This window comes from Rhipicephalus microplus, chromosome X (genome assembly GCF_043290135.1).
Source record: "Rhipicephalus microplus isolate Deutch F79 chromosome X, USDA_Rmic, whole genome shotgun sequence".
Lineage (NCBI taxonomy): Eukaryota > Metazoa > Arthropoda > Arachnida > Ixodida > Ixodidae > Rhipicephalus > Rhipicephalus microplus.
In genome coordinates, this window is record NC_134710.1 from 12,601,622 (window position 1) to 12,621,192 (window position 19,571).

The 19,571-nt window shown below is 43.1% G+C and overlaps 1 protein-coding gene across 1 annotated transcript in view; it reads left to right on the forward strand.

The window, feature by feature from the left end:
* The window catches only part of Ide (Insulin degrading metalloproteinase), a 212,598-nt gene that overhangs the window by 128,220 nt on the left and 64,807 nt on the right, over positions 1–19,571 (forward strand). Inside the window, exons 18-20 of the mRNA XM_037426592.2 lie at positions 1,487–1,597; positions 5,376–5,496; positions 12,180–12,271. Coding sequence (XP_037282489.2) covers positions 1,487–1,597; positions 5,376–5,496; positions 12,180–12,271 — 324 coding nt within the window. The remainder of the gene's footprint in view (positions 1–1,486; positions 1,598–5,375; positions 5,497–12,179; positions 12,272–19,571) is intronic.

The window sequence follows — 19,571 nt, forward strand, 5'->3', positions numbered from 1 at the left end:
CTATGCAGGGAGTGATGGCATAAAGAAAAAAAATCGTCACGTGCACGTCGAGACCTTAAGCACTTTCTCTTTTATTTTTTTCTTGTAATCGTCGGCGGCCTCCCTCAGTAGCTTCAGTAACGACCGAGTGCGCGATGCTCAAATCGGCTAATGGCTGTGACAAGTGTTTTTTGAGCTTGTAGTGTCATTTGTTGAGAGAAGAGAGCAATTTTCAGCTGACTTTGAGTAATAAGAATTGCAGGCAGCGTGCTGTGCTATATTATTTTGCTCGCGTGTTCTCGGTAGCCTCGACTACCGATCGACAGCGTTTATGACCATGCTGAGTAAGTGTTGCAGGGCCCCTTTAAGTTTGATGGGAGGCATCGTGACAAAGCGGATTTTTCTTTGGTAGGTGTTTTTACTGCTTAGCATCTCTACACTGCAGTGAAACCACCTTTACAAGAGGTTACATGCAGAATAATGTACATCTATTCGTTCACTGCGAATACTTAGAAATTTCCAATAATTTAAATTCCACTCGAAGCAAATTCAAATACTCTACGAATTGTTGGAACATTTGAAGCTTTTAAATATTTTCACTAGCGTAATGATGAAGCGAATTCTGGCCATCTGTATCGTTGTTGCTGGCATCACTGATGACATCATGTGACATAATTTTGATATTGTTCATGTTGTTAACACTTGATGCCAAATTTTTCATCTTGTATGACATATAAGGCTTTAACCTTAATAACTCTGAATTATGCAAATATAGTATTGCAGTGTTCCATTCTTGACATTTTTGCACATCTCACAATGAGGGTATTGAATGGTAATTAGTTCTAATTGTTTTTGTAGAGCAGCAAGGGCAAGGTGGTCTTTGGGGGCTATTAAAAATGGGGATTTGGTAGTCTGCGAAAACCGTCTCAAGGTACCTGGTTTTTTTTATATTTCTATATACTTTGTTTGCCCTACCAAATCTCAACTTGATTTAATTTTCTTTGGTGCTGTGATAGCAAAATTTGAAGTTGTTGCTAAACTTTGCTGGTGAGCCAGATAATAATAGATATTAGTGCCATTTAAAAATGCATAACGCTTTTTTGTTATTGTAATTGTTTGCTAATTTTAATTATATTAAAAAATAAAGTGTTTAAGATACTTATTTTGGACATAATGAAATACAGTGGGTGTAAAATAGGTCAGAATATTTGTGAGAAGCCCATTTGGTTCATGAAGATTTGGTGTTTCACTTGTGCAAACTTAATGAACCCATAGTTACCATTGCTTTTTTTTTTATCCTGTGTTGCGAGTGGATAAATAGAAAAATGGCTGTGCAGAAAATTATCTTGAGATAAAAAGCAAGCTAAAGAACATTTAGTCAGAAGCTTTTGTCATGGTCACAGTTCATGTGGGTCCATGCTTATGTTTTCTCTGAATGTATCTTCACAACATTGTTGCAATAAACCAAGTTGTTTAAATATTGATCGCTGTACTTTTTGTTTTTCAGCTGAGTATTAGGGGCTACAATGATAAGCAGCATGTACTTTTGTCCAAGATTATGGACAAGTTGACAAACTTCGTAGTTGACCAGCAGCGCTTTGACATTCTCAAGGAATCGGTGAGTGGTAATTGTTATGAGTAAATTATAAAATTGCAGTAAATAAGTAGCTTTGTCCAGGTAATTATAGAATCAAATAGTGAACTGGATATGGCTAGCACCATTTGCTACTCTAGCCACAGCCACTTAATGGAACACACACGCATGTGGCCTGCTTCACACGCATGTGGCCTGCATGTAGCCAGCTGTGAAAAAAAAAAGTTAACAGTGGCTGCCGCTTTATGGTGGGGGCGCTAATATAGTATGGGACTGCTCTCTCTCGGGAAGCTGGCACGATTCGGTAGCAAACAATGTTTCTGTGAATGTGTTGGAGAAATCTCGCTTCCCCCTGCACGCCTTTCGTGCACACATGTGGTAGTGTTCAAGCGTTGAGATTTTCATTTTTCATTTCATTTCTTGATTTATTTAGGCCAATGGTGTTGCAGGAGACCAAGGGAAAAAGCTGATAAATTAGGTTGAAGGTGTTGTGGTTGCCCTACATGTATGTCAGCATAAAAGTTAGTTATAGTGAAATTTCGGTACAGCGAATCTCAAAGGACCTCTAAAAATTATTCGTCATATTGAAAAGTCGTAGTGGAAGTGTTAAACATTTACGCAAAAATTTTAAATGTGAACATGTGAGTCGCCTACCTGTACTGTGTATACACTCGCGACCACGTTAGCCCTAATAAAGCCCCCCCCAAAAAAACACGAAAATACTACGGTACCAGTACACATTTATTTGAGGAAGAGCGCGATCTATTCAGATGTGGGCAGCGTGACTGCTGAAAAGATGAACCCTTAAGCATGCGCATCGTTCTTATGCACTGAAAAGCATCGGTGTTGAATACCGATTCTTCACGTTGCTTCGCATGCGCCGTTTCAATGTCGTCTTTGCACTCGTCGCCGTTTCCTTACCACATCATATAGTATGGATCATATCGGTCATAAGCTACGCTCACGAGCATGCTTTGTCATCGCACTGCGCGTAGTGTTCGAGCATTAGTGAAGCATGCACGGGTAATCATGGATGACTTCATCCCATAGGTCACTTGCATTGCATTTTTCACTGACGTAGCATTCCTTTCATGCTGCTTCGGGAGCTCATCTTGAACATTCAAGCTCCAACCAAAAGGCTAGAACATAGCCTTGTAACAATCGCACAGATAAAACTGCCCGACGAAAGCAAAGGCAACGGGGCGAAACCTGATTGCGCAAAACAAGTAACAGGCGATGACGATGGTGATGGGACTATCGCACGTTTGAATAAGGTGGGAAAATAGAGGTATATGCAGGCATTCTGATGATGATGTTAGTGGCGGGTATAGAGCTAGGCATTATTTTTACAGCCACGAGTAACTTTTTACAATCGCTATTTGTTATTTTGAAGTGTTGTGAAGATATTCTCTGATTTTAGGAGAAGACATTCTCTGATTTTATGTGCTGGCTGTGGTATAAAACCGAACACTTGAAAAATGTGAGTCTTTTGCTGGCTCGTACTTTTCATCTAAGCGCAGTGTAAGCAAGGGTCCTCGCATGCACTGCAAGTATCTATGAAAGCTTTTGCAAAATCAGTAGTCATGAAGGGGGGGGGGGGAGTGGTTATGTTGTAAGAAGGAAAAGAAAAGTGAGCCCTGTAACTGTCTGCTTCAGGGAGCGACACCACAACAGTAGCTCACAAGGGATGGGGGTGAGGAGGGATTAAAAGGATAGGAATAAAGGTGTAGAGAGAGAGAGAGAGATATGAGGTAAGCGTGAAAGCGTGAGAGTGACGACATATCGAGGGGATAGGAGAGATAGGAAAGATGAAAACACGATCACAGAAGTCCGAGGACGGGGCGCCACTTGAGAGAGTTCTTGTCGGCGTCAGGAGATGGCGTAGGGCGAGCCTAGTCGACCAGAGCTACGCTGACGCCGAAAATCGCGAGGGCACAACCGGTCGGCACGGAATTCAGCGAGGAAGCGTGCCGTTTCAGTTAAGCGCTTTACAAGGCATGCAAACACTCGCCGCCACCTGATAGCTGCTGATAGTTTTTTTTTTTTTTTTTTGCCCAGTGTCGAACTTTTTCTTGCCGTGTTCAACCTATGCATGATCATGTAGAAAAAATAAAATGTATTTGCAGAACCGGCTAGATGCATCGTACAAGCATTTTTTTTTTAAACAGCCAGAAACTCTTTTCGGATATACTTAGTGGTTGTAGAATGACCAAAATGTAGTGTCGTGACATGCACCATATATAAATGTTACGGGAATGTAGCCCCATTCGAAACATTCAAGTTAATAAGAACTGTTAGGGTTTAATGTCCCGAAACCACCATATGATTATGAGAGATGCCATAGTCGAGGGCTCCAAGAATTTCGACCACCCGGGGTTCTTTAACGTGCACATAAGTGTCAGCACAGGGGCCTCAAGCATTTTTGCCTCCATCGAAAATGCAGCCATCGCAGCCGGGATTCGATCCTGTGACCTGCGGGTCAGCAGCCGACTGCCTTAACCACAAGATTACTGTGGCAAGTGAACGAGGCAACAACAGCAAAAAAAAAAAGTTCAGAATGTTGTATCTAGGACGGACGCCCAACACAGAAATTGGCATAAGAAACAATGGCTTCTGTCACCCGCTCTTCCCCTGGTAACTCGATAAAGTTTCTCCTTTGCGTAACATATGAGGAATTAAATAGGCAACGAATGCATGCCACTCCACCAGCAAAATTTCAAAATATACTAGCTGCACCAGCGCTCTAACAACCCCTCTGAACGCGCTCCCAATGCGCGCAGCACCACCTAAGCTCACCACCATTTTTAATTGCTCGTATGTACACCTGCTGGCCCCTGCCCGTCGCACTGCCCCTTCTATCCACCATAGCTTCAATAATACTACATCATAGACAAAAATGATGCAGGCTACTTGACTGTACAAACAGCATGGCGGCTCAGCAAAGCCGTCGGATAGCTCTGATCTCACCGGTATGGTCGTCGGCACGCAAGCACATGCTTTTCCAGGCACTCAATGGGAATAGTGCTAAATTTTTTGTAGATTTGAAGAAAAAACTAAAGAAATAGCAATTATGCTTGCTTCTCTTAGCTTTCTCTTCTTGACGCGAGGTGGCATCACATTGCGTAGACATCTTTTAGACGCGTTTTATTTGGACAACATGGACTTGGTGCTGTCTTCTAAGCTGTCTGCATAGACTGTCTATGATGCTGCGGAGAATTGGAACAGAGCCATAGAACATAGCCAAAGGAACGTCGTCATCCGCGTGGTCTTGTTCTGCAGCAGCAGCACCACTGCAGTTGTCCCATCACGGTGGTGTAGTGGTTATAGTACTTGACTGCTCACCCAGTGGTTGTTGAGTCAATAACTACCACTGCAGCTGCATTTTTGATAGTGGTGAAAATTCTTGAGGTTCATTTACTTCAATTTTGGTGCACAATAAAGAACCCCATGTTGTCAACATTTCTGGAGCCCTTTATTATGCCGTCCCTCATAATCACATAGTGCTTTTGGGGCATGCAACCCCCACAGTTAGTTATACTATTAATGTTTCACCTAGGAGTGCACACCATGCCATTGCAGTGGGCGATTGGGATAGACAGATGGCGCATCATTAATAAGGGCATAGCATTCTCTAGATGCATGCTGTTGCTAGAGGACTGTGTGTGTAAATATGCTGAAACAAGTAGAACACTGCACAGGTAGCCCATTTTAGGCACTTTCAATAGTGCTGCTTTGCCATATCAAATTCTTGTGTTGAGCTACCTATTGAATGCCATAATGCAAAGATTACTTTGTGATGCAGTACATCCGTGGTCTCAAGAACTTCAGTGCTGAACAGCCTCATCAGCATGCAGTCTATTATACTTACATGCTCCTGGCCCAAAAAGTGTGGTCACACAGTGAAATGCTGGAAGCCACAGAAGGTAAATTCGTGTTGCTATAGTGTTTTGGAAAAAAAAGTTCAGAGCTTTTGTCATAAGTATGGGGGGTAGTCAAAAGATCCCAGGTTACTATCCCATGTATTTCTATGGAAGCGTGGCCTGGGAACTTTTGACCAGGACTGAACATACTGAATAGTGCAGATTCGACACAGTGCGGAGAAAGAACAATGTGCAGGACACGTTCAAGTGTTTAGTGTTCTTTCTCTTTTCTGTGTCAAGTCTGCACTATACAGTGTTATATTATGAACCAACTAGCACAGCAGCAAGTTTTGTTATACTTCTATACGTGCACTGACTGATCGGAGGATTTTTTTCAGCCAATCTCTGCATCTTATGTGTTCAGCAAGGATGAGGAGTGTAGTCTAACACTTTTTTAATGATGCATTGTGGGACAATTGCACAGTGGCCATAAAAACGATTAGGCAGGTACCATGTAGTAATAATGATAATAATAAAAAGTCATGATACTGATTTTTATTTGCACAACATTGTGAACCCGCGTGTGACATGCAAGGGTAGATGGAAGAAAGATACCCTTGCGTTTGTGGATCTCCTTGCCCGTCACTAGAGCTGCAACACTCGTTCAGTTCAATACTCGTGAGTTGACAAGTAGCATGTGAGATATGACAGCATCCATCAGTAGTGGAATAAGCCAGTCATTTTAAGGGAGGCTGTTGCTTGAAGTAGAACCTACGGGTGGAGTGGGTTCACGATTATCTTTTATTTTTAATTAAAGGTCCCTGCAACAGTTTTTGCACATGCATATTATGCTTCTATAAGTGTTTGTTTCGAAATAAAAATTTTCAGTTGCTAGTAAGCGCTCGTTCTGTGTCTTTTCTGAGTGTTTGTACTATTTGACGCTTGTTTCATCATGAACTCGTACCAACATGACCAACTGGCAGTCATTCTAAAGGTAAACATTGCAGTAAAAAGAAATTTGAGGCCAATTCTTGTGTCAGTACCCCTTTAATGAGAGTTCTCACCCTACATGGCACCTGCATAAGGCTTTTCCTAAAGCCGTTGAGGGAATTGAAGAGGGGAGTAATGAGAATCTGCATACAATGCTCTTTCAAATGGGTTCAGTTCTGAATGAGCCAATAACAGCAAGTGACATTGATGTTTGCCATAGAGTTAAAACCAAAAACGATGCTTCCTGCTCGAACATCATAGTGCAATTTAAGAGTTGCTCAAAGCGTGACGCCTTCTTGCGCAAGAAAAGGAAAACTAGGCTATCAACAAATGACATTAGTCACTCAACAAATAAGTCAGTATTTCTTAACGAGCATCTCTGTCCTATGCTCAAAAGGTTTCTTGGTATGGCAATCGGCAAGAAAAAGGCATGCGAGTGGAAATTCGTTTTGGTCAAGGGATAGGAAGATTTTCGCTTGTAAGGACGAACAGTCCAGGGTACTTTGCGTGAACAGTGAGAGTGACATTGCAAAAATGGTAATATGCCTTTGACCACGACTTTTACCCAAAATGGCACTGCAACCCGAAGATGTAAACAAACAGACTCACAGCTTCCAAAGTTATTGGTGGACTATTGTGCTTCCATCTAAACATCAGATCTGCTTGTCATAAACAGGACTTGCTAAACACTTTCTTAGACCAATTTTGTTTTGAATTTGACATAATTATGCTAACTGAAACATGGATGAATTCGGACTGCGAGGCTATAGTATATGACAGTTACCACACTTTTCATCTAAACCGCAAGGAGAAGAGTGATGGTGTGGTGCTGCTAAATATCAAAAAGTGCACCGCATGTGACCTACTTCCTGAATATTGTATTATAATGCTGGATGCAGAGTGTCTTGCAATTGTATCACAAAAATATATCATAGCTGTCATGTACATACTACCCTCCAGATGGAATCGTCGATGAATTCATTGTATTTTTTGGAAGGTCTATAGAACTATGCAAGCGAAAACGACCTAGTGCTAATACTAGGTGGAGATTTTAACATAGACATGTTATGTTACTCAAATTCTAAGCACAAGTTATACACCATGTTATCTTCATCCTGCGCAAATATTGTGATTAGGGAATGCACTCAAATGACAAAGACAACGAAATTATTGAATTATTTTTAACAAACCTATCAGAGCACAAAGTTATCAGTGGTGTATTGGCATCAAGCATTGGTGATCACTTATCTATTTGTTTGTTGATGAAAACACCTAATTCTAACTATACAGCTATCATTCATCATCATCATCATCAGCCTGACTACGTCCACTGCAGGACAAAGGCCTCTCCCATGTTCCGCCAGTTAACCCGGTCCTGTGCTTGCTGCTGCCAAGTTATACCCGCAAACTTCTTAATCTCATCTGCCCACCTAACCTTCTGTCTCCCCCTAACCCGCTTCCCTTCTCTGGGAATCCAGAAAGGGAAGCGGGTTATTAAGGGTAGTTACCCTTAATGACCAGCGGTTATCCTGTCTACGCGCTACATGCCCGGCCCATGTTCATTTCCTCTTCTTTATTTCAACTATGATATCCTTAACCCCCGTTTGTCCCCTAATCCACTCTGCATCCACTCCCCTAATGCACATGCATATACAGTTATACTGAAGAAAAAAATTCAGGACATCAGCGAAAAAACCTTGCAGAAGTTTCGCAATAGCTTTACAGAAATAGAATGGGATACTGTGTACGAATCTAACACCTCTGACAGTGGATATGATGAATTTCTGCACCTATTTCCTGAATCATATTTGAAATCGTTTCCATTAATCATGCATAAAAAAATTTTAAATGTGCGTAAGCCCTGGGTAAATAAAGAGTGCCTTCAGATGATTAAAAAGAAAGATAAACTTTTTAATAGATTCCTGAAAATGCGTAGTGCGGCTGACTTGGATACATTTTAGCTGCATAGATACAAACTAATGCATTTCTGCGTAATGCTAAATGAAACTATCTGTACAACTAGGTACTTCGAAATTGGGAATTAAAAAATGGATCTAATGTGGAAGAAAATCAATAAACTACTAAATAGAGTATCAAGAAATGAGAGGTTCATCAACTAACACTGAACAATGAAGTTAAACAAGGAGCCAAGTTCGCAGAAGACTTAAATAATTATTTTGTGAGTCTAGTTTCAATCTCATTCCCCAGAGGCAATAAATGGCATTTGCAGAAACTCAGCAAGCATGTATTGAATCCAACAACTGAAAGTGAAATAGATAATTTAAGATTGACAACATTCAAATCGGGCCAGTCAAGTATGTTCTTGACATCATACTATCTCAACTCATGCATATTTATAATCTTGCTCTCTCTACAGGTGTATTTCTGAAGAAAATGAAAATAGCAAAAGTTACATTATTTAAAGGTGGAGACGTGAACAATTTATCAAATTATGGACCAATTTCTATACTTCCCACGTTTTCTAAAGGCTTAGAAAAGGTCATTTATACCAGAATAATTGGGCTTGCAAACAAGCCCCGCCGCGGTGGTCTAGTGCTTAAGGCACTCGGCTGCTGACCCGCAGGTCACGGGATCGAATCCCGGCTGCAGCGGCTGCATTTTCGATGGAGGAGAAAATGCTGTAGACCTGTGTGCTCAGATTTGGGTTCACGTTAAAGAACCCCGAAGTGGTAGAAATTTCCGGAGGCCTCCACTATGGCGTATCTTATCTCATAATCATATCATAGTTGTCGGATGTTAAACGTTACAAATACACAAATCAGCCAATCAAATCGGGTTTGCAAACAAGTACAACTTAATCAGTCAGCCCTACCCAATTCGAATTCAGAAAAGGTAGATCAACAGAACTTTTGCCCTTGTCATGCAAAAAGAAATCATTCTAAAAGCATTTGACGAAAACAGTTTAGGTATGTATATTGATTTTTTTAAGGCATTCGACCGTCTAAATCACTTGACACTGGGAAAAAAAAAAAAAAAAACTTGAATTATATGGAATCAGAGGAACACCAGTTGAACTTATAACGTCCTATCTGCAACATAGAATGCAATTTGCATTCAAGGCAATTTATCTCTGCACAAAGCAATTGCCTCAGGTGTACCTCAAGAAAGCATCCTCAGACTACTGCTATTTACCTTTTACATAGATGACATTTCACAAACTGACCACGGAGCAAAATACATCACTTATGCAGATGATACAACCAATTTCTGTCGCAGAAATTTTTATGATACTCTTCAAAGTATCATTAACATAGCTTTCGGTGACTTGCACAAGCGGAGCGTAATCAATTCTCTTGATATCAACACACCAAAACAGAAGCCATTATCTTCACCTCCCGACAACCTGAACCACACATTTTGAATCTTACTTAAGGAAACTCACGTATAGAAATTGTTGACTCATTAAAATCACTCGGCGTATTTTTTCAAAAGAATGTATATTGGGACAATCAGATTGATCATATTGTTGCACAGGTAGCTAAGGTAGTAGGATTATTGGTGAAATTTGAATTCTACTTGCCGATAGCCGTCAAGGTTCATATTTACAATGCACAATTTTTTTTTAAAATTTAAACTATTGCTGTCTAGTTTTGGGCACAACAATGTGAACGAACCTCAACCAGCTGATTATATTACTGAAAAAGCACTACTTCACACTGCGAGTATTGAAAAAACTGCGCACACAAAACCCTTGTATATCGAATACAATATTACGTCAGTTCATAACTTGCACCTATTAAATCTAGCCAGGAAGTATAAGCATGATACAGAAGGACTACTTTGTACATTATCCAAATTGACACCGCTTACAAGGGCTTACGATTCCGGCAATGGTGATATCTGGAAAATGCCATTTTCACGCATCATGTTAACAGAACAAATGCTTCGTCATGCACTTCCAAAACTGTTAAATGAACTCCATAAATGTGGTATTCATTTAAAAACGACTGCAAACCATGCAATCAAAGTGTTTTTTGTCACCAAGGATTAATGCATTTCCTTTTTGTAAAGGGTACAGCCTCTGTTCGATACACTTCCAAATTTTACTGTTTTTTTTTTTCTTTTCGTTCACCTGAAAATCGTGTAAAGGAAAGCTCATTTTGTTGTCATAATTTTCGAAGGATTTATCATTGTATAAATATCGTATTATATGGTATTCCTTGCAACTATTGTATTGTTCTCTAGCATTAGTATACGTGTTATGTTCCATAAAAACTTTATATGTATTGTGCGCTTTCACTGTATGCCCTGTAAAACGGGGGTTTAAAGCTTCTCAAGTGGATAGTTTCACTTTTTCTCGAGCCCTCGTGTTCTACAACACACAAACTTGTGGACGAAATAGTTTTATTTCATTTGAAGCATCAGTGTAGTTTTGTAGCAGTCAGGCATAATGCCTGACTGCCATGCAGAATGATTGGGTTCAATGCCGCCTCGAACCTCCGATTTTTATTCTTAGCATCAGCCATGATTTCTCATCAACGGACAACGCTGCTGACGCAGACGCCAACACCAAAATTTCTGCGACAGGGGTGTTTTAATGCTATCGCAATCAAAGTTTCACAGTAGCTAATAGGCCACGGTGTTGAGAAAGTGCTCCAATATTCAAGTGTGAGAGTATTCTGGAGCACACATAAGTATGAGTTTCAGTGTTCTCTGAGCCCATTATTCTGTTCTTAAATAACGTGCCCTGGTGGTGCTTGGGTGCTGACCTTGAAGATGTGTGTTTGCTATTGGTCTTCTTTCACTGTGGGTGCCTCGTAATAATGTTATGGTTTTGGCATGAAAATTGCAAAAATTATTAATCGTATTGCTTAGCACAGTGGTTCTCAAATGGGGGTACGCGGGTCCGCGAAGCTATTTTATGATACGTGATACACTCACTTTTCCTTAAGCGTGACTTTGCCAGGTATTGATGAACTGTCCAAAATGAAGCGATGTGGCACGTTTATTGATGTTTTCGGCAGCAATAAAAGGCCCCTGTTTCACGCTTCAGTTGTGTTAATTTATCTACGTACTCCCCTGCCTACCCTCCATTGCAAAGGGTCCCCCATCACTTCCACCAGTTCACAAGGGGTCCCCGACACATCCGTGGCTGAGAACCACTGGCTTAGCATATATGTGCAGTTTTTTATTTACAGATAATGCAGGCCCTCTTCGGGCCCCTGCAGAAGTGAAGTACGAGAATACAGTCAGATCATATATAGTTATAAACTTTAAAGCCCAGTGAATTTGAGGTTAAGGTAGAGTGTAGGTGAGCCTGCCTGAGTCTGATTCTGACAACTCTGACTAGTGAGCTTTGGCTGAGTAGAATTTTGACAAATCTCAGCAAGGCTTTCAAAATACTTAACTATATAGAGTTTAAAGCTCTGGGCAACAAATACATTCCGAGGGAGTTGTGCTCATTTCACTGATCTGAGCAGTTGCATGTTCGGTCATTTTGCTATACCAGTTTTGAGAGAGAGAGGCATTATTGATTAGTGCAATATACCCAAATACTTCGTTTTTGGAAGTTATTTTTGTTTTCTTAGCACAGTGGTTGATTTCATGCCCTCAGTAATTTTTCATAAATAGCTGCAACTGTGGATATTAATCACTGCATATTCTCTTGTTTGCATTTCTCAATTTGTTCTTATTTTTATGTGCCTCACTTTACGAATAAACGCTGGCGAGTATCCTCTGGTTAGTTCTTGCTTATCGTGTGGCATCGGTGTCTCTCTTCTTCTTTTTTTTTTCAGAGCTCACCAGAGAGAGTGTCCAAGACATGATTCCGAAGCTGCTGTCTAGGATGCATATTGAGTGCCTTGTGCATGGAAATTTCAGTCAACAGGTATGGTGAATTTAGGCCTAATTGTGCTCTTTGCTGGCTGTATAGTAGAAAATGAAAAGGCTGCTAGGTTCATTTTTCGTGTGTTGTGTTGGCATGATATGCAGCCTTGTGAAAACAATGCTGGTATCGTGACTAGGTCATCTAGATCTTCCGACATAATCAGAGGTGGATCCAGCCACTCATTTTGTTATATATTAGAAAGGGGGGGGGGGGGGGGGCTCTTGGTTTTTTGTTTTAAGTAGTTAATGGATTCACAAAATCTTATCACATCATAATGTTAACTCACACTCAGTCTCACGCTTTAGGGAGGGGGATAACTTCTAGGGCCGGGGGGGGGGGGGGGGGTTTGCTCACTTTTCCCCCTCTTTAATTCGTTCCTGCGGCTTGATTGCAGCACATAACTCTTAACTCCATGGGTATTTGCCAGGAAATGGAAATTATCTCATCAGATTTGGAGCTTTGCAAAGGGTTTCGTTATATTGAGTTTTAACTGCACTTATTTTGCTGTGTATTGTTTGTTTATCCTGATTCATTAGTTCTGCTTGAAGGGTAGATGTTTTTAATCTTAAGGGCCACATAAACAGATAGTGCCAAGGTACAAACATTGCTCATATCCGGCGACAGTCACACTTATGGTGTGAACGTGCATGCATTACAACACACACAACACATACCAGAAGATCGCGCGCTGGATGAGCCAGAAGACCAACAGCTGCTCATACAGCACGCGGTAGAGGCTGCAGTATCCCAATGGATCCTGGCCGACCTTCTCTGAAATAGCGCGACCAGTCTCTGTACTGGTCCCCTACATTTAAAAAAATTTGGAGGGGGGGGAGGGGAAATAATAGAATCACTACCACCACCGCCACCAAAGGTAACCGCAAGCGCACACAAGGCACAGAAAAAGATTAAACAAAGCAATGTTGTATTGTGTCCCTTGTAATTTTGCAGTTAATATGCTGATTATGATTAAACAACTAGTATGTACCCGCACACTGTTAGGCCACAAAGTGCCTGGTGCAGAAATGCCAAAGTTGGCAATCTTGCAAGGGATCGAGACAAAAATCGCAAAAAAAAAAAGAACTGACTTTTACATAGTTCATGTATGTTTACTACACTGAATTCCATGCATAATCAGAAAGCTTTAAAAGCATGTGCTCAGCTTCAAATAACAGTCTTCATTTGCACTTGAGTTCCTTAGGCTTGTAATATCGTGCGTTCGATTTCTGTGTTGTGCACTGAACTGGTGCTGTAAACAGGGGTGGAAGTGCTGTGCCAATTGCGCCATTCTGCGGCAACATGACCTGCTGCGCCCGGTTGCACTTGTGGTCCAAATGGTGGTCCAAATATTCGGAGCCTTCCTCTAAGGTGTCTCTCGTAATGATCTGGTGGTTTTGAGACGGTAAACCCTAACAATCAATCAGCTTGTTAACTCGGAGAGGGAAAACGAAGAGATTATGCGTTATACATTATGTTGTGTTAAGTCGGCGTTTGTCATGTTCACATGAACCAAACAGGATTTGTAACTGCTACAACAACATGGGAGCAGTGGGCATGAAATTTGAGGCAACAGTTGATGGCACTGCAACTGCTGCTACTTTTGATTGCACCAACCTTTGTTCTGGGACTCCTATGCTTTGTCCACTGCATGCTCTTATATACCTAAATACGATAAACACAAGTTTACCATCACAATTCACCGTTGATGCACCAAGTGACTCAGTCACTCACTAGCCATTGTAAGTTTTGCTCTGCCATCTGCAATCAGTGCATCATTCTACTCCACCACGGGAAGTAATTCAGGATAAACACCATAATCCCCATATCGCCTGCTTTCAAGCTACATCTTGACGGTACCACTACACAAGAAGGCACACAAGTTCATTGCACTGCAGTGACACCATTGTGACACTGCACTGAACAGAGGACTATGGCGCAGTGCACCATCGTTTCGTGGACTGTGGTTAATCCACAGTCCTTGAGTCCACAGAAAGGCATGCATGACTGTTTCCATTACCTGAAAACTAAACACAGGCTGTCATGGATGATATGGGGGTGTGTAGGTCGAAGCTGGTTGAGCCAAAAATGTAGCCTCTGGCTCGATCAGCTTGCACTGCAAGGCACCAGCGAAGTGCCTTGCTGAGTGCCTAAAGACTCACTTGGTATACTGACTGACATTTATTTGAAATTAAAAACAAGTGCGATGATTGGCTGTGGAGTTTAACAGTTTATATCTACCCAGGAACGATTGGAACAGACATTGGTAATTTAAATACACTAGTGTTAAAACTGACATCTACAGCGTTGACCCGATGAATGAGAAGATTAAATATCAGGGTCTCAGCAGGAATTGAACCCAAGCATTCTGTGTGGTGGTGAAGTATTCTGCTACAGAGCCACACCAGCTCTCAGAACCACTTTGGAAAAAAATTCCGCCATATCCACGAAGTGAATGATGATGAGTGGGCGAAGCTCCGGAGGTAAACCTGGTAAACCATGAATCCTCTGTACATTTTGCCCACTCGATTTTATTACATCGCTCCCCCTAGCGTACGTCGCCGCAGTAAATCGAACGATTGCCTTCAACCAATGACACGCGCCATATGTGACATCATTCCTATTTTATAAGATCTCGCGTCTTTCATAAACTACAAGTACCGCTTTCTAGTTTATAATATCTTGCATCTTTTCATCATCAGCTACAAGTACCACCATCTAGTAAACACTACAAGAACTAAACGAGAGGTGGCTACATACAGGAGACGGTACCGCCATCTAGTGAACACTGCAAGAACTAAACTAGAGGTGGCTACATACAGGGGACGGTACCGCCATCTAGTGAACACTGCAAGAACTAAACTAGAGGTGGCTACATACAGGCTACAGGGGACGCACAGCCCACGCCCTAAGGAGCTTCGCCCCTAAAAGACCCTATGCAGGCATAATGTTGGTGACACATCAATTGTGGTTGCAGTGCTGGCTACTATCTGATTTTGAAAACATTGCATATGTACTCTTGTGATGCAGGCATCGCGTCAGCTTAACGCCACTTGTTGAACATATTGAAGACAAACTTTCGCTCAGCAGGTGCTAGTAGCCAGGGGTTGGAACATCAAGCTGCGTCCCTCGCCCTGTTTTTCTCCATGTTATACAGAGTGAAAAATGACCAAATTAAAGGTGTGCCCCTCCCCCCTCAAAAAAATATTTCTGCCTATGCCTCTGTTGCTCAAGGAGACAATGCAAACAAGTGGATGCTTCATCATGATGATGCACCGTGTTGCATGGCCCTTTTCATTGCTGGATTTTTTATATCAAAGCCGATTACTGTTATTCCCAAACCTCTATTCACCTGATTTGAGTCTTTGCGGCTTTTCTTTTCCTGACATGTCCTAAGGGGACGTCATTTCGTAACTCTGGAGAACATTCAACAGACTGTGATCGACCAGTTCAAAGCCATATGAGTTGTAGACTTTCAGTGCTGCTACCAAGAGTGGGAACAACTCCGCCGGTGTGTATAGCTTCCCAACAGAGCTACTTTGAAGGGGATAGTATCGTTGTTTGATAGCAAAAAAAAAAAAAAAACTGAAGACTTTAGCTAGTACAAACTCGGTCTCATTACTTTTCTAACACACCTTGTATGCATAGCACATCCATCTGAAAGCATTTTCCCTGCAAAGTACAAGCCCTGAAAGCTTTGCTTGTGTGCATTTGAAGCTCTTGAGTAAAGTCGTCAAGGGTGGTAAAGTGGACGACACACTGGGAACTTGGGCATTTCTTTGTCCATCGTGCCTTCTTTTGTCCCATCTTCCTCTGTGCTCAACCACTGATTTCACTTAGACTGACATAGCATCTGTACAATTATCTGATGTATTCTGTTTTGCTAATTTTTAAAGATCTATATAAAGATGAAAAAATGCTAATAATTCATAGCTTTAGATCTGGATGTATAGCCTCTCTACTTTTCTGAACAAACAAACAAACAAACAAACTTGGTTTTGCCTTTTTAAGGATGGAAAGAAGTTCCTGACAGTGCCATTCTAAATCATATTTTTTTGTGGGACGTAAAATGACAGGTAGCGCTTGAACCGGTATAGCTTTTTTTGTGTGTGTGAGGTAGGTTATGCCAAGTAACATTCTGGGCTCTACAAAAGCACTGAAAATTTTTAAAAATAAGTCTCAGGTGGCTGTGCACCAACATTGGGACCATTGATGCAGAATGACCTTATATACTTTCATTTGGATTTCTTAATGACACTGGGATCTCAAAGGTGTTAATGACTGCTCATTTGGTTAATGCATGATGAGGCTGCATCAGTGGTGTTGGCAGACTGTTGCACGATGTTGTGCGCACATTGGAGCAAGAGTAGCCGTTGCTGCTAAGTCAGCACAATAAACAATTGCAGAGGATGCTGCTCTGCTGTTGCTGTAAGCATGCTTTCTCGAGACGTGCACCCTGCTTGATGACCAAGCGCCTAAAAATGATGGCAAGGAATAAGGGAGAGCTGAGCTAGTTTGTAGGTTTTCGTTCTAAAGAGACAGGGCATGCAAACACGGGTACTTCCCAACTTCCTTCATGTGTCCGTATTTGCATGCCTTGTCTCTTTAGAATGATGGAAAGGGTCGCAAGCATAATGGCAGTACTTATTTTTGAAAAAACAGCAAGGCCAGTGCATGCATTGTAGCTGCCACCTGGTAAATAAGTGAATCTTTTTTTTATTGCGATAAGAACTCTATGGACACTCAACGAATTTTTGCCGTCGCCGCCATGTTCTACATAAACTACAAGTTGGTAACATTCTCCGCGCATCGTACGTTCTATCCGCACGTAAGATTGGGCAAGCTAGTGTGGTGAGTGCTGCTCAAGCAGAGATTAAATGAGGCGGCCAATTTCCGTCACTCGGACGGCGCACATGATAGCATCCCACCGCGTGTTAGACCTGCCGTCGAATGCTCAAGCAGAGATGAAACATGCTGCTCGTCTTGAACGAGAATGTAAAAAGACGCGAGGGAAAGGGGATGTCGCGCGAGAAGCAGCGATGAACATTAATACTAAGGGTGTCGTTGCAATAAGCTGGCGCTCGCGCTATCGGCAAGCATCAGCATATGGCTCATAAGCCGCTTTACGTGGTGCGCTCTTAACGAGAAGAGATTGTGCGATAACAGCATTTCTCCCTAGAGTAGCCGTACTTATTTTCTTACACCAGCGTTTTGCAGAGTGTCGGGATGTCAAATTCAAAAGCGTTAGCTTTCAACCTTCGTATTGCCACGGGCTCATGAGGTTGACGAAGGCAGCAGCCGCTGTTTTCATGAGGGAACCTTATTTGGGCGAACCTGTGCCCGGAAAACAAAACGTCGCTCTACAAGCAATACAAGCTGTAGACTGATAGTAGCAAACCAAAGCATCGGCCGTCAATAATCTGCCAAGCAGCAAAGTGTGTCGGCATTTATACATGTTACATGTGCCATCGAAGATATTGCCACCTACTTCTTGCTTGTAGTGGGTCGTATGCCAAGGTGAAGGCACACACCACAGAGAAGAAAGAAATGCGCATGGACCCCCCCCCCCCCCCCCCCTGCTCTGGCAAACTAACCCAACCGACGCGCTTGGTTAGAGCCCTGTTGCTCGGACATCAATAAACCTTGTTGTCGACACCCCCTGGAGCGACGTGACAATTGGTGGAGGTGCGGGGTAGCCCCTCACGGATGTTTCAGACCCCTCCTGGAAGCGGCACCACAAGCCCAGTGCGAGTCCACACTCCCGTTCATCGGACAAGCCGCAGGATCAGGGGATTGCCACTTGAAGCTGACCCTACAGTTCACACAAGTATGATGAGCACGTCCGATCAAACCACTCTAACAGGTACGAAAAACCCCCCGGTGACTCGGTACACCCTCGAAAGTCCACAGGTTCCGACACCGTTTCATGGGACCGAGCTCGAAGACGTCGAGGACTGGTTGGTCGGCTTTGAACGCGTGGCTGCTTTGAACGACTGGAACGACGCGGCCAAACTACGGCGTGTTTACTTCTATTTGGAGGATGGAGCACGTACTTGGTACATGAATCACGAGGAACAGATGACATCGTGGCCCGAATTCCTCCGCCGGCTGTTGGACACTTACAGAAGTGCTGATCGCCACGAACGAGCGGAGCGAGCGATCCAGGCCCGCATCCAGATGCCCAACGAAACTGTCATGACCTATGTGGAAGATATGACGCGTCTGTTCCGACGGGCTGATCCAAGTATGACAGAAGAGAAGAAGTTGCGTCACCTAATGCGGGGAGTTAAGGAGCAGCTTTTCGCTGGCCTTGTACGGAGCCCTCCGAACACGGTCGCCGAGTTTTTGTCTGAAGCCGTCACGATGGAAAAGATGCTTCAGCATCGATCCACCCTGTATGAGCGGCAAGTGAACACGTCCACTGCTCAAGTTCTCACGACTTTTGGGAGCAACACCGAGTGTCTGCGCGACCTTATTCGCTCTATAGTACGTGAGGAGCTGCAAAAGGCTGCCACACCACCACTACCTACAGTGAGTTCTATTGCAAGTATCGTCAAAGACGAGCTGCATCATGCCTTGCGTGACGCTGTGAGTCTGGATAACGCCACACCCACCCTGGCCGACTACCACCGTGCGACTTATGCGGAAGCCTTCAAGTGCCCAGCTTCCTCTTCCCCGCTGTTTGTTCAGGCACCTCCTACAGTTTCACTTCAGTCGGCGCAGCCTCTACGGTACTACGAGAACACACGCACGCCCTCACCCCTCGTTTACGCCAACCCTGTGCATCTTGCGGAACAACCAGCACACTACCTTGACGACAGACGTGCTTTGCCTCGGAAATCGGATGTTTGGCGCACTCCTGATCGCCGACCTTTGTGCTTCCACTGCGGTGAAGCGGACCATTTGTACCGCCAGTGTCCATACCGGTGCCTCGGGCTGCGCGGCTTTTCAGTATATTCAGCGCCTCCTCGGTATGGCCAGCGACCCCGGGACATTGAGGATTACCTGGCTCAACAGCGCATGCCACCGCCTTCTGGACGGCAGCCACGCTCACCGTCGCCGAGGCGCTTTTCATCTTCGCCACAGCGCCATGCTGGCTCACGGTCCCCCAGTCCCCGCCGGGAAAACTAACGCAAGCGACCCTTGGAGGCGAGGTCGCTGGCAGTCGACGTGCTGAAGACCTCCGATCGACGCTAACAGTAAAGGGTGTGGATTCGACTGAGCGATATGTGCGGCTTTCTCTGGATATACCGGTGCTGATAGACGGCTATGCAGTAGGTGCTTTAGTTGATACCGGGGCTGA